At 41.3% G+C, this 12,419-nt stretch overlaps 1 protein-coding gene across 1 annotated transcript; it reads right to left on the bottom strand.

The window, feature by feature from the left end:
- Window positions 1–1,994: 1,994 nt before the first annotated feature.
- CCNJ (cyclin J) lies at window positions 1,995–12,143 on the bottom strand. The gene is made up of 5 exons (XM_085065162.1): window positions 11,740–12,143; window positions 9,772–9,982; window positions 7,186–7,485; window positions 6,935–7,094; window positions 1,995–5,182 (listed from the first exon to the last, which is right to left on the bottom strand). The coding sequence occupies exons 1-5, from the start codon at window positions 11,806–11,808 to the stop codon at window positions 4,771–4,773; spliced, it is 1,152 nt and encodes a 383-aa protein (XP_084921288.1). The 5' UTR covers window positions 11,809–12,143; the 3' UTR covers window positions 1,995–4,770.
- Between the last annotated feature and the right edge of the window lie 276 nt (window positions 12,144–12,419).

Genomic DNA, 12,419 nt, shown 5'->3' with positions numbered 1-12,419 from the left:
TAGGGAAGTATTCCTTCATCTTGCTTTTTCAAGGGAGTAAATTCAGATGTTCAAAGAAAAGCAAGTAATATTTCTAAGCAGTCTTTGAATGCATACTCCAGCTAACAAGTTTGGTAACAATTTTAACTGACTTGTGGTGATGAATATGAACATTATATACTAAATCTCAGATTTGCACTTTTCCAACCTCAAACTCTTCCTTGAGTTTGTCATCTTCTCTTGGTAGGACTGGAAGAGAAATCCCAGATCCTCAGTTGGACTGAGAATTTTTAAAACCTGGAGCTACTTTCTATAGAGTTGTTCTTTAATTATTCAGTTACACATTGCTTGGTTTGGGGTTTTTTTTTTGAATGTTCAGTAGCAAATGCTTTCCTTTGTCAGAATGCACATCTTGTTTATTGAAGTGATAGAAATTAATTACATAACATTTAATTGCAGGAAAGAGCAGACTGTCTGATGTAAACTTCACAATTGTACTTGTGCCATAACTTCTAAAATGTCACCGAGATGGAGACTAAAAATAGCAGCATGTATTTTGTTATTGATGCTTTACTTGGTGTTTTGAAAAATTGCTGTTGACAACCTTTTAATACGAGACAACCCACTGGGCACTTGCACTCACTCAGATAAGGCCTTATCTACTCACAAGACTTTTGTTCCTGTGAACATTCAGAAAGCAGAATTAGTAAATTATTAAAGGAGGATTCTACATAATTTTCTGGCTTATATATTTTTAACCACAGTATTAGAGTTGCAAAAAGTTTTTATTTCTGCTGTGTCTGTCACTAAAATGTTGACTTTAAATTTTATATTTTAAGCTAAATTTACAATGCTGGCAGACCATAAATATCCTCACATTTAAAGCAAATAATGAACCTGGGTCATGGGAAGCAGAGATAAGGCTTTTCTTGTTATGTATAAACACAAAAATAGCTTGACTTGCAATTTCAAATCTGAAGCTGAGACTTCTACTGAAATGTTGAAAAGTATTTGGCAGTCCTTGTAGCTGTTAAGAGACTCATGTCATGGGTAGTTTCTATTTTGTAATTACAGTGACAAAATATCAAAACTTGAGATTTCAAGGCCACAGTCTAGACAGACTTGACTTTTGCTGCCTCAAGAGTAAAGACAAAACTTTCCAGATCAAAGTATCCATGTATTATGCATGCTATCATTATACTAGAGCATTGCCCTTGTTCCTAATTGGGATGAAGCAGAGCTTGCTCTCCCCTCTGGCTCTAGGTCCTGCAAAAAGGTTTTCAAAATCAGTGGTTTATTCCTAAATGCATGGGTGAAAGCTAAGAGGCCTCACAATTTCATTTTCTAATTTCAGACAAATTAACTTCTAAGCAAGCTTATTGATTTTTGGGACTCTAGCCATAATCACAGCCTTGTTACAAATATGGAATGTGCACAGTGTTAGGAAGAAATAGAACAACTTCTAGTAAGCAGCAGTTATCAGAAGTTCAAAACAATCAAAAATATTTGTGCTAGGATGCATCATGTGATTTTATGCTGCCTCCAGCATGACTGAGCCTTCACAGCTATTGTAAATAACACAAGTGCTTGTAGCTGTTGACAAGAGGCTATTCCCATATCTCCTAAACGATTTCTAGTATTAGAAATCTGAGATTGCCAGAATGGTTGCTTTTTTTATAAGAGCAAAATTAATTCACCCCCTGGCTCCTGAACTACTCAAGTTCTTTTGTTCTTTATTTCTTTAGTACACAGCTGTAACAGACTCATTGTTGAAGTGTACAATATTTAGCATATGCTGTGGCTGCAATTAGTTTTAAAGCCCCTTCCTGCGTGATTTCCTTCCTATTTTTTTCAATAGTGAAGTCTGAGTGTCCCTGAAGCTTATGATATGTCACAGAAAGTAAGGGGGGAGGGGGAGAGAAAGAAGTCCTTACAGCTTCAGCCCAATACACAGGGTAAGACAGTTTACATATTTAAAAAAAAACACAGTACAAAGCATAATACACACATGAGCCTTCTTACTCAAAACTAGTTTTATTTTAAAAAATAAGTTGAATGCATAGCACTCACAAAGATTCCATTGTTTTGGACATTTTGCATTTAGAAGCACCATTCTTATTTATGCCATAAAAAACACATTTTGGTTCTAATAGTAAGAACAGTGTATTTTTAATGTACACTGATAAAGCCCTTTTAAATAATATAGATTGAAACTGTTCAGTGTACATTTTCTCTGTAGTCATGATGCAGCTGTAGTGTCAGAAAAAAACTCAGACTAAGTAATAAATTAAAAACAAACAGCATGTAGTGGATCTTTTTACAACTGACCTAATGTCTTAAAATAGTCAAATAAAAAATACCCTATTAAATGTAAATTTGTGGTATTAACTAACTGAATAAGCCCCCCACCCATTATAATTCCAGTGTTAAGTATTAGTTAAATTTTTATATATCGAATGCCTATGGGATAAATTTACTAATACCCTCAAAAAGAAGAGCCTATACTGCTGTGTCACAAAAAAGATGACAAGTTAGCTGATTATAGATTTTACAGAAAAAATTGCTACAGGCATCTGCTGTTATTTCAAGTCATGGTCTATTACAAGACTGTACATTCATAGCATCAGAGGTAGTTAGAGCACTGAGGACTTGGATACAGCATTGCAACAAAATGAAACCAGCAGAAAGAAGTCCATTTCCCTCTAAAATGGATAACAATGCTGAGTAAAAAGCATGGCATTTTATGAGGTGGAAAGTCTCTACTTAACACTACTCAGACACAGGGAGAGATGAAGAGAGGAGAGGAAAAAAAAACCAAACCAACTTGCACTTTAATGAAGAATTGACCACACTATGCCTATTTCAAAACTGATTCTCTAGCATAAAAGAGGGTCCTCTTTTCCATTCACCCTCCTATTCTTGACTTGCACATCTATGCTACAAAAGCCCACAACAAAAATTGGTATTTAAAAGACAAAACAAGAGAAACAGGATTTCTTCTCCTCAACAATAAATAGGTTTTTGTAGCATGTTATAATTTAACCCCAGAAAGAATGAACACAGCTGTCCTCTGAACATTATGCTGATAAAGCCTTCATCTTCACATTAATAATGTAATTTAACTGCCCCTGCGTTCAAACAGTTTCTGCAAGGTTCACAATAATTCATTCTCATTTGATGGTACACAATTTTAAGTGCTGCCACTAAGACGGGGGACGATGGTAAAAGCAAATGAAACAACCAAAAAAAGGCTTAAGCCCATATACTATAAAGATATTTTAAAGTAGTAAGAATCCTGTCATTCATACCACTTCCCCCATATTCTACCACAGAAGAAAGTCTGATATCTTCTTGTATTAAAAAAAAACAACCAACCAACCAAAAACAAACAAAAAAACAAACCAAAACCCCAAAACAAAACAAAAAAACCCCCACCTAACAAACACACAAAAAAAACCCCAAAACCATCTCCATTAATATCTCTACCATAATTTTCACCCAAGGTGGATGAGTGAAGCTTTCTACCCTCAGACTATCCACTCCACAGGAGATAGTATGATTCCATAGTTACGCAATTAGCACCTTACTTGTGATGATGCAGTTCACTCTGCAAAGTATTTTTGATCCACCCATTTGGAAGAGCAAATCTCTGTATCTTCTTCTAGAACTTCCAAACAGTAGAAGAAAAAGTTGCCCCTTTATTACCTGAGAATTTCCCTCCACTATAAGCCTGACTGGACTGGATTTCTGTCCGTGTTTAATTGTAGTTTTTCTGTAGGGATGATACTGTCAGTACAACTGGAGGATGTGTTCATTCTGTTGGTTAATAATATTTGTGTGTGTGTGTACACAGAGGAATCACAGCCACTGCAGCAGTTCTGGTACAGTACAAGTTCAGCTGAAACTTTCTCTTTTCTTCAGTTATCACACTGCTGGGAAGTAGTTCACATCTATGTTCTGTGAACACTAACATATCCCTTTGGTACTCTGCATCGATGCCCTGAAGAAAAGCCACTCCACTTGCTATAGTCTCTCCCTTCTCTGCCTTCTTTCCCCAAGTTATACCCAATTAGTGTACAAACCAGCAGCACAGAGTAATGAGTAGAAAAGTCCCTGAGTTAGTATGAAAGAGTTACTTTAAACACAAAAAAGATAGGGAGGATAAGAGAGGCAAAAACATATTGTCTGTCCTGTAAGGTACAAAACTTAAACTAGCCAAAATACCAGTTAATTCACATTCCTTAGCCTAAAGCAAATAACCAACACAAGTGGTGAAAAAGGGGCAAGAGTATGGAGTTAAGCCATATGAGATTTGTTTCTTCCTGTGATCTCCATGTACCTGTAGAAGTCTGGCATTCAGTGGATTCTTAAACTTCAGTAAGTATAAAGTAAGTGTTAATACTGTATGGTGGCATGACATAAATGTCTTCAAAATAATACTGCATATCTCCTTCATTAAAAAGTAAGTCTGTATTTAGTCCACAGCTGTTTTTCTTTTGAGTAGTATTTCATGGACACACATGAGAAGCAGAATATTCTGAGTGTCAGAGTAAGAACTTATTATCCCCAAGCACACAGATTCTTTCTCAGAGGATGGTCTGTGTGCTTATTTTTTGCAGTCTGTATTTGAGCTGTGGTACTGGTTGCCAATCCAGTTACTTTTTTTCTAGGAAGACACCTTTTTTTACTTGAACTCCCTCAAACGTTTTTGAACTTTAAAAAAAAAACTGAAACAGTTTTCCACACAGCTCTCCACCCCAAACAAACAAGCACAAAACCATTTTGTACTTATCACCTGTCAAAGCAGGGAGTAATACAGGAATATCTTCCATTCACTTGGTATGTCCGGTTGTAGGAGACACTTATACATGGCTTCACTTCCAGTGGCACAGCCAGCGACATGGCAGCACCAGTCTGTACGTGGCCTCGGGCCTGAGCACTGGTCTGTAAGGCAGCAGGGCAAGTCTGAAGCGGGTAAGAGGCTGTGTGAGTGGATGATAATATCTGCTGACAGCTTTGCTGCTGCGATGCTGGGTGGTGGTACTGTAAGGAAGACTGATGAGCCTGGAGATACTGCGGTACGTGCTGCTGAGCATTGGCCTGCTGGCCACTTGCAGCTGGGGGCTGAAATACAGCATGTTGGGCAGACTGAGCCTGTTGTCCTTTCTGCTTGTTTGCTTCCTTCACATCGTTATCATGCGCACTAAAACAAATTGAAAAGATAAAATACGTCAAAATAGATATTAATATCATTTAAACTCTTTTAAGAGCAGTCTACAAATGGTGCAAATATCTGACAGCTTCAAAAGCTTAAAAAAAATTGTTTTAGCTGCCTTGAAACCTAAGGTTTCAAAATTTGGTTAGAGTACAGTCAGTCTCTCTTTCTGGCATTGTACATCATTGTATAGCAGTAAAAACACAGATAAAAGCCAAGTACAATACATGTAATACAGCTGGATCTAGAATTACAGTGCAATGAAGTTTGCTACTGTACTTTACTATCTCAATAAATTGCCAGATTAACTTGAATGAGGTAGAAGCAGCAAGTTCAGGTTCTGTTAAACAGATGATAAGGTTTCTAAAGACAAGATAACAGAAAGGTTTGTAATACCTACATTACAGTACTTAAAGGTTGTATGTATATTAATATTGAATCCTGTTCTGGGGAGCAGAAACACTTAATTTTCTTCCTCTTATCTTTCTTCTAGCCTAAACAGTATGGCTCATCTGAATTCCCTTTGATTTACACCTGGCTGAAATGTATCTAGACACACTCTCTCTCAATTCTATGCTGAGGTTAAGCAGACGAACTTGTGAGAGTTCAGGGTGTCAGCTGCGAAGTCCAGCACCTATAGAGGTCTTTTGTTACCAGTTAATGTCACACATTAAGAGAGATAAGCTGAATCGCCCCTGGCAGGGGCAGAGACTGATTGCAAGACCAAGACTATGTTTACCTTATGCATAAGTGATTAGCAAGAGCAGTTAGGCAGAGATGACTGCGATCATCTCATACATCAGGAAAGTAAAACATGTAACCCTGGAAAATGGTTAAGTTTGTAACAGTATAAAAACTTAATGTCCTTTGTACAATAAATGGGACTTTGCATGAACGAGGCTGTGTACTCAAATCAATCGCTGACACTAACTTTTTGATGGTGCTCTCCCTTCCCTGAGCTGTTCCAGAGCAATACTGAAAACACTTCTGAAACAGCACTTGCACACTTTAGGTACTACTCCTTCCATTATACACATTAGTGAAGCCATCAGAGGCCATCAGGTGTGATAATGTCACATTTCAATGGCTGATGTGGTTCTTCCGCATAACAGCTGTGCTTCTGTTGATCACAACTATGTTTACACTTGGGTAAGAGCAAATTTCTGAAGAGAGAAAGCAGATTCTGTAACATGCTTTCCCAGTAAGGCTCACTTAGCATTCATTGGCCTTTTTATTTCATGTCAGCTGTAGTGCAAAACTGGATACCACAAAAATGGATATAAACTCCTCATCATTTCCTCCCACCAAAGCTGGCCACATTTGATCCATCATCTGTTTGGAGTGTGCCTTGAACTTCCAAGGCATACAGTCTTCATTGTGAAAGCTCTTATGCGTTTGGTACTCTTCACCATCCCTTGTTGCTCTCTGAGCAGACTAGAGATTGGGAACAAGCTATTGAAGATGCTCAAAGCATCCCAGATGAAAATGCAAGGCAGAAGTTTATTTGTTGAAAGAAAAGGAAAGAGATTAGATCTGATAAAGTTTTCTCTTTTGGAAAGAGCAAAACAGTTATTGCCTAACAATATGTATTTACCAAACTGATGTGTTCCCTAATAGGTAAGTATTTTTAGAACAGAGGAATGGAAATTTATAAAGAAATGTAATTGCACTGTTGGCAGCAATTAAGCATGACAACACATGCAGAAATGGGCTTTAAAAAAGCCACTGCTGTTAACTCACATTAAGAGTCGCTCAATACATGGCACCAGGAAGTCCCAGGAGTAGGCAGTCAGGTGATGCAGCCGGGTTGGCCATGTGGGTGAAAGTCGCAAGATAATCCTTGACGAAGCTACACATGCAGTAGCAACTAAAGAAGGGGCGTAATTTAAAAATTCATGATCTAGAAAGAAGGAATGAGAAAAAGATTATTTTAAGTAAGTTTAACACTGTCAAGACAACAAAGAAGTCATTATCTGAAATCTGTAACTCACCTTGCAACGACACTTCCAGAAAGTAGTCGGCATATTTTGCCATATATAACTTAGTCTTCTCTAAGCAAACCATTGGCCAGCCATCATGAAGATCAGTCTCATGGACAGCAATAGAAAGATAATAGTCGATGAAATGAGCAGCAGTTGGGAGGCACAAATTCCACTGAAATGTTTCTAGCAACAACAACTCCATATGAAGCAAATTCTGTTTTGTTAGTACCAAATTCATGTTAGTCATACAACCCAAGCTGTTCAACTGTTCAAGTTTGGGAACACTGTCTTCCTTTTCTTCAAATTTACCTTCAGGTGAACAGAAAGAGGAGGGAAAAGAAAGGTTCAGCACAAATGAACTATAAAATGGATTGTACCTAAATGTCTTGTTGGTCATATTTCAATTCTACTATGTCAAATAAGCTTGCGACTTTCCTGCAGATGCAAAGCTCAAATGGAATATGCCATTAGAGACAAGAAGGGGTATGTACTAAAATGGGCTAAATTTCAGCAGATAACGTCAAACACTGTGTGGGATATTGTGCAGTGCCATGTTTCCTGTTGGTTTTCCCATGCCAGCACACAGAAGCCAGCTGCTGAGAGCAGAATAGGACATGACTGACACTGCATTTGCAAGTTTTTGTCACGAAATTATTGTATAATGTGTCCCCATCATCTATGAAATACCACTTTGATGTGACTTGGCAAACACACCACAGCAGCATTTGGCTTTAATCACCCACCCCCACAGACCCTTTTTGTGTCTAAAACTCATTAGAGCATAGCTAGAGCTCCAGCCAATGTGGCTGCTTTTAATGCCTGCTATGGTAGGTGCACTTTTACATTTGAGATCTGGCAAACAAGTGGATTTCAGCAATGTGCATCTGAAAACCCCCTCTGCCACATACACTGCTTCAACCTTCCTTGGACTTTAAACTTGCCAGGCCTGTATGTTTTTAGCCTAAAGCAAAATTGTGTATGTAGAAAACCCATTAATAAGAGAAACAAGTGTCACATTTCTATACAGTTTGCCATATGGTTGAGCTATTTCAATTTCATTGCAAATTCTTTCCATCTTACACTCTCTATTCAGTACTACATGATAGGTTGTAAATGCACATTCTTTGAGTCTTGCACGACTGAACATACGTGAACGTTTACTTTTTCAACAGTGGAGGTACTAATATAAGACTTAATCCAATACCAGTGCCAGTCTGTTAGTTTTTGTTTCCCATACTCCAGTATTAAAGAAATAAAAACTTCAGCAGCCACATAATAATTTCTCTTATTACTTCTTTAACCTTATCAGATATATCACAGTCTCATAACTTATTACACTGCTGATTAAACTGCTTGTTTAAGACACACAGGGCAAAAAGTTTAAAACAGCATTTTGGTTCTCTCTGAACCAACCCATACGCTGCTTCTCAGAAGAGTGAGTACTCCAGGCCTTCAGATCTCTACTTGCAGCTTGCCATGAAAGATGGCAGAGGTTCATTTAAAAGGAAAAAAAATAAATACTCTTCAGAACATGAATTTAATTTGAAAATCCAGCTTTAGTTCAAAGCCAATCCATTTTCCTAAATGGATTACAGTGGTTTCTGAGGCAACATTTTCATACTCAGCATGACATCCTTTGCCAAGAGAAGATTACTAGCTGGTGGCACCTAGTCAAAGTCTGAAATAACCCTTTTCTGCTTTAACTGTTCTGCTGAATAGCTGTGGACATGGGATACAGTGAGAAGATGAAAACTGTCCAGCACCATAGCACTCGTTTTGTAGCAAAGAGAGCCTAGAGCCCTTCTTGGAGAAAATATAAACAGATTCAGAGAAACTGAACCAACAGTTAGTTCTGCTGCCAGGACCAGTTTTTCTGAATACATTGGTAAAAGAAAACATGCCAGCAAGTTTCCCAGCAAACTGCACCCATATTTTTTCAGAGATATTGAAAAGGGGTCCACAAATGTTGAAAGATGGATACACACCACAAGAATCTTGCTGAGGTCAATATACGCAGCACTGTTCATAATGAATATTTGTAATTAATTCTGTCTTCAGAGTACTGTGCATTCACCAATGTATTTTACCTGTAATACACTTGTATATGGCAATACAGGATTTATTGTAGTCCTAGCTTGCTTAAATAACATGACGATTTACAAAATTTGTAGTATTCCGAACTACACAGCACCATCAGCAGAATGCAGTGCAGTCTACACATGGTTTAATTTCTTTACCAGAGATATGCAAATTTATCATTTCCAGCACAGGCTCTACTTATTTTGAGATACCCCTAGAAAGACAGTCTTTTGTTCCTACAACACAGGTCTTTAAGCTCACCTTAAAATATTTTGTTTCTGAGTGTAACCATTAGTTTTTCAACAGTTTCTTTTTTTCTACCCTCACTTTCATCAGGTGCCAACAGAAATCAAAACAAGTCTAAAGAAAGGCTCTGCCAACTGGGCCACACTGATATGCACTGCTTGTCTTTTATAACCACTTTCTTTCCCTCATCTGCTCTATCCCACCAAGACACGCCTTGCATTTGGCAGTAGAAGCTGTTACTCTGGGTAAAGTTTGGTGCCACATACTTACTTGCTAGAAGTAAACAGGAAAGAGCAACCACATGCAGTTGCTGTGTGGATATGTCATAGCGATCCATGAAGAGGTCCAGCAGATACACAGCCAGATGTCGCGCAGCAGGACAGAGTCTGAACCTGTTGCTCACAATGGCAATCAGGTCTGCAAAGTATCTTCTCAGGTGTAACTGGGGAGACTGGCCTTTGTAAGTGGGCAGCTTCAGCTCCTAGATGGACAGCAGCAGGTAATTTTATTAAAACCATAATTTAGTTTGAATTGGTGTCGCATTCATATAGCCGATATTTTAATATTTATAGTGGAAATTTCAAAGTATTTCTCCCTTCTTCCTTCTGTTCCCAAAATTTCAGAATCCCTTTTCAGCAAACAAAATCTATTTGTTGTATTACAGAAAAACTAAGAAATACTTTGTTTCTGCACAGCATTATCAACTTAAAATATAACATCTTTCAATTGGGCAATCTGCCAGAGTGACTTCAGCTTTTACCATGTCGTTGTACTACCTCTGCTGCAAAGGCTGTACAGCAAGGGCATGCAAGTCTTTCTCATCTGCTTCAATGCAAAGTTCAATAGTTTAGCTCAACCCCTCTCTTACTACAGCTCAATCTGAGCAACCAGACTTTGTACTTAAGTGTTTGCATGTTCCAGAGCTGCCCAATCTCCTGCTGAAGCCTCCAGGAAAAGACCACTAACAGCCAGCTGAACCTTAGGAAGAATGGGGTGTGCATGAACCAACATTCACTTCATGAGTACATTAAAACACTGACCTGATCTGACTGATGTCACACTGACACTGATTACAGTGGGCTCTAAGGCAGTTAGTTAAGCTCACACCGTTTTAGATCTGGGGGGAGGACCCCTCAAAACAAAAGCCCCACAACACCACATTTGAGAAAAATCTGTTTGTTTGAAATATAAAACTTGGACTGGTAAAAAAAAAAAATCCTCCTCCAGGCTCCTGCCTAATAGCCAGAACCTCCTCTTGTATACAGCAGAACAGCAGTGCTGGCCTCTGTTATCATGAATAAATTTATGAGTTAGACTGTGCACCCACATGCTGTAAGTCGGATTTTGAGTACAATTACATTTCCAGGAAAAGCTAACTTGATTTGAATTAATTTGATTAATTTGATGGCATCAAGTTGGAATGGAGTCACACAAATTTTTCGAAGTTTTAATGTAAATTCAAAGTTTTGAAACATGCTACTGAAGTGAAAAAAATCCCACGAACAAACTTCGCACCTACTAAGCTTTAGAATTCACCTTTCACAGAACTAATTTAGCTTTAGCAATTATAACTTTGGCAGCAAATAAATGATCCTGTCCTTCCCTTATTTCCCTCCATCACTGGGAAAAAAAAAAAAGCAGTCACAGCTCCGAGAAAAAGTAATCTGCGCACCGAGTATCATCAGGCAGCAAAAGCACATTTTTAGTAGGTTCAGTCACTGTAAACTGGTTTTCAGCTCCAAGTGTAAGATGTGCTCTATGAAAATAGCCCCAAAGAGCCACTCTTGAGTCACTCGAGGCAACTTCTAAGCAATTACCTAAACTCTCAACTATCTTACTGCATCCACCGTTTCCTTCATTGTGTTTTTGGTTGGTTGGTTGGTCGTAGTTTTTTGTTCTAATAATACCACAATGATTTCTGCCGAGTTTAAGCCCGGACCCACGCAAACGTCCCAAGCGCAGCCCGGGGCACACTGCGAGCTCTTTCCCTCTTCAGAGAGCAACGGGAGCACAGTCCGGCCGCTCGGACCAGCTGTCACGGCCGCGGACACACGGCCCGAACACCCACGGAGGGAAGACGCGGCGAGTTCGAGTTTACAAAAGCCAAGTCCGCCGAGCCGCGGCGGCCGAGCGGGGCCCCCCGCCCGCGCTCTGCCCCGGCCGGCCCCGCACGGCTCCCATGGCCGGAGCCTCACAAAGGCGCCGCGCCGCCCCGCAACCCGGCTCGCCCCGGGCTACCTTGTAGCGAAGCGCTTGATGGATGTCGGCCGCCAGCTGTCCTGTCCACCACTGCGCCTCCAGCTCCATCGGCGGCGCGGCGCGGCACCCGGGCCCGGGCACCGGGGAGGAAGCGGCGCTCGCTGAGGGCGGGACGGGCAGCGCCACTCTCGCCCCTTTCTGGCTCGCCCCCGGTTAACCGCGATCAGCTGCCGCGGGGCGCCCCCGGCCCCCCGGCCCAGCTGGCCCCCATGCGGGGCACAAGTGCGGCTCGTTAAGCCGCCCCCTCCCGCCGCGGGGCACGGCCGGGCGAGGGGGGCGCGGAGGTGGCGGCGGCCGCGGGGGAGGCGGCGGGGCGCGGCCCGGGACACCCGAGCGCGGCGCGGCGGCCCCGGGGCTCCGCCGCCATCACGCGGCGCCGCGCGCCGCGCCCATTGTTAAAGGGCCGCGCGTGTACAAAGCCGGGCAGCGCCCGCACGCGCCCGCGCGCCCGCCAATCGCCGGCCGCCTTACAGCGCGGCTCCCCCCGGCCGCCAATCGCCGGCCGCTTTACAGCGCGACCCGGCCGCCAATGAGCGGGCGGCGGTCTCGGGCCGGAGGCGGGGCTGTGGGCGCGAGGAGGTGCGGCGGTGGGTTCGGGTGCCGTGAGGGGTGCCCTCGGCTGGGCTGCTGCGGCGGGCAGCGGCCTGAGAGAGCGCCGG

This window comes from Lichenostomus cassidix, chromosome 6, assembly GCF_008360975.1.
Source record: "Lichenostomus cassidix isolate B80296 chromosome 6, HeHo_3.0, whole genome shotgun sequence".
Classification (NCBI taxonomy): Eukaryota; Metazoa; Chordata; class Aves; order Passeriformes; family Meliphagidae; genus Lichenostomus; species Lichenostomus cassidix.
This window is presented reverse-complemented; position numbering and strand designations above follow the sequence as displayed.

Coding starts and splice junctions, on each gene's coding strand:
- CCNJ (XM_085065162.1), bottom strand. CDS start 11,808: ATGGAGCTGGAGGCGCAGTGGTGGACAGGACAGCTGGCGGCCGACATC. Junction 9,983..11,739: donor ATCAAGCGCTTCGCTACAAG/GTAGCCCGGGGC, acceptor CTGTCCATCTAG/GAGCTGAAGCTGCCCACTTA. Junction 7,486..9,771: donor TTCCTGTTTACTTCTAGCAA/GTAAGTATGTGG, acceptor GTTCACCTGAAG/GTAAATTTGAAGAAAAGGAA.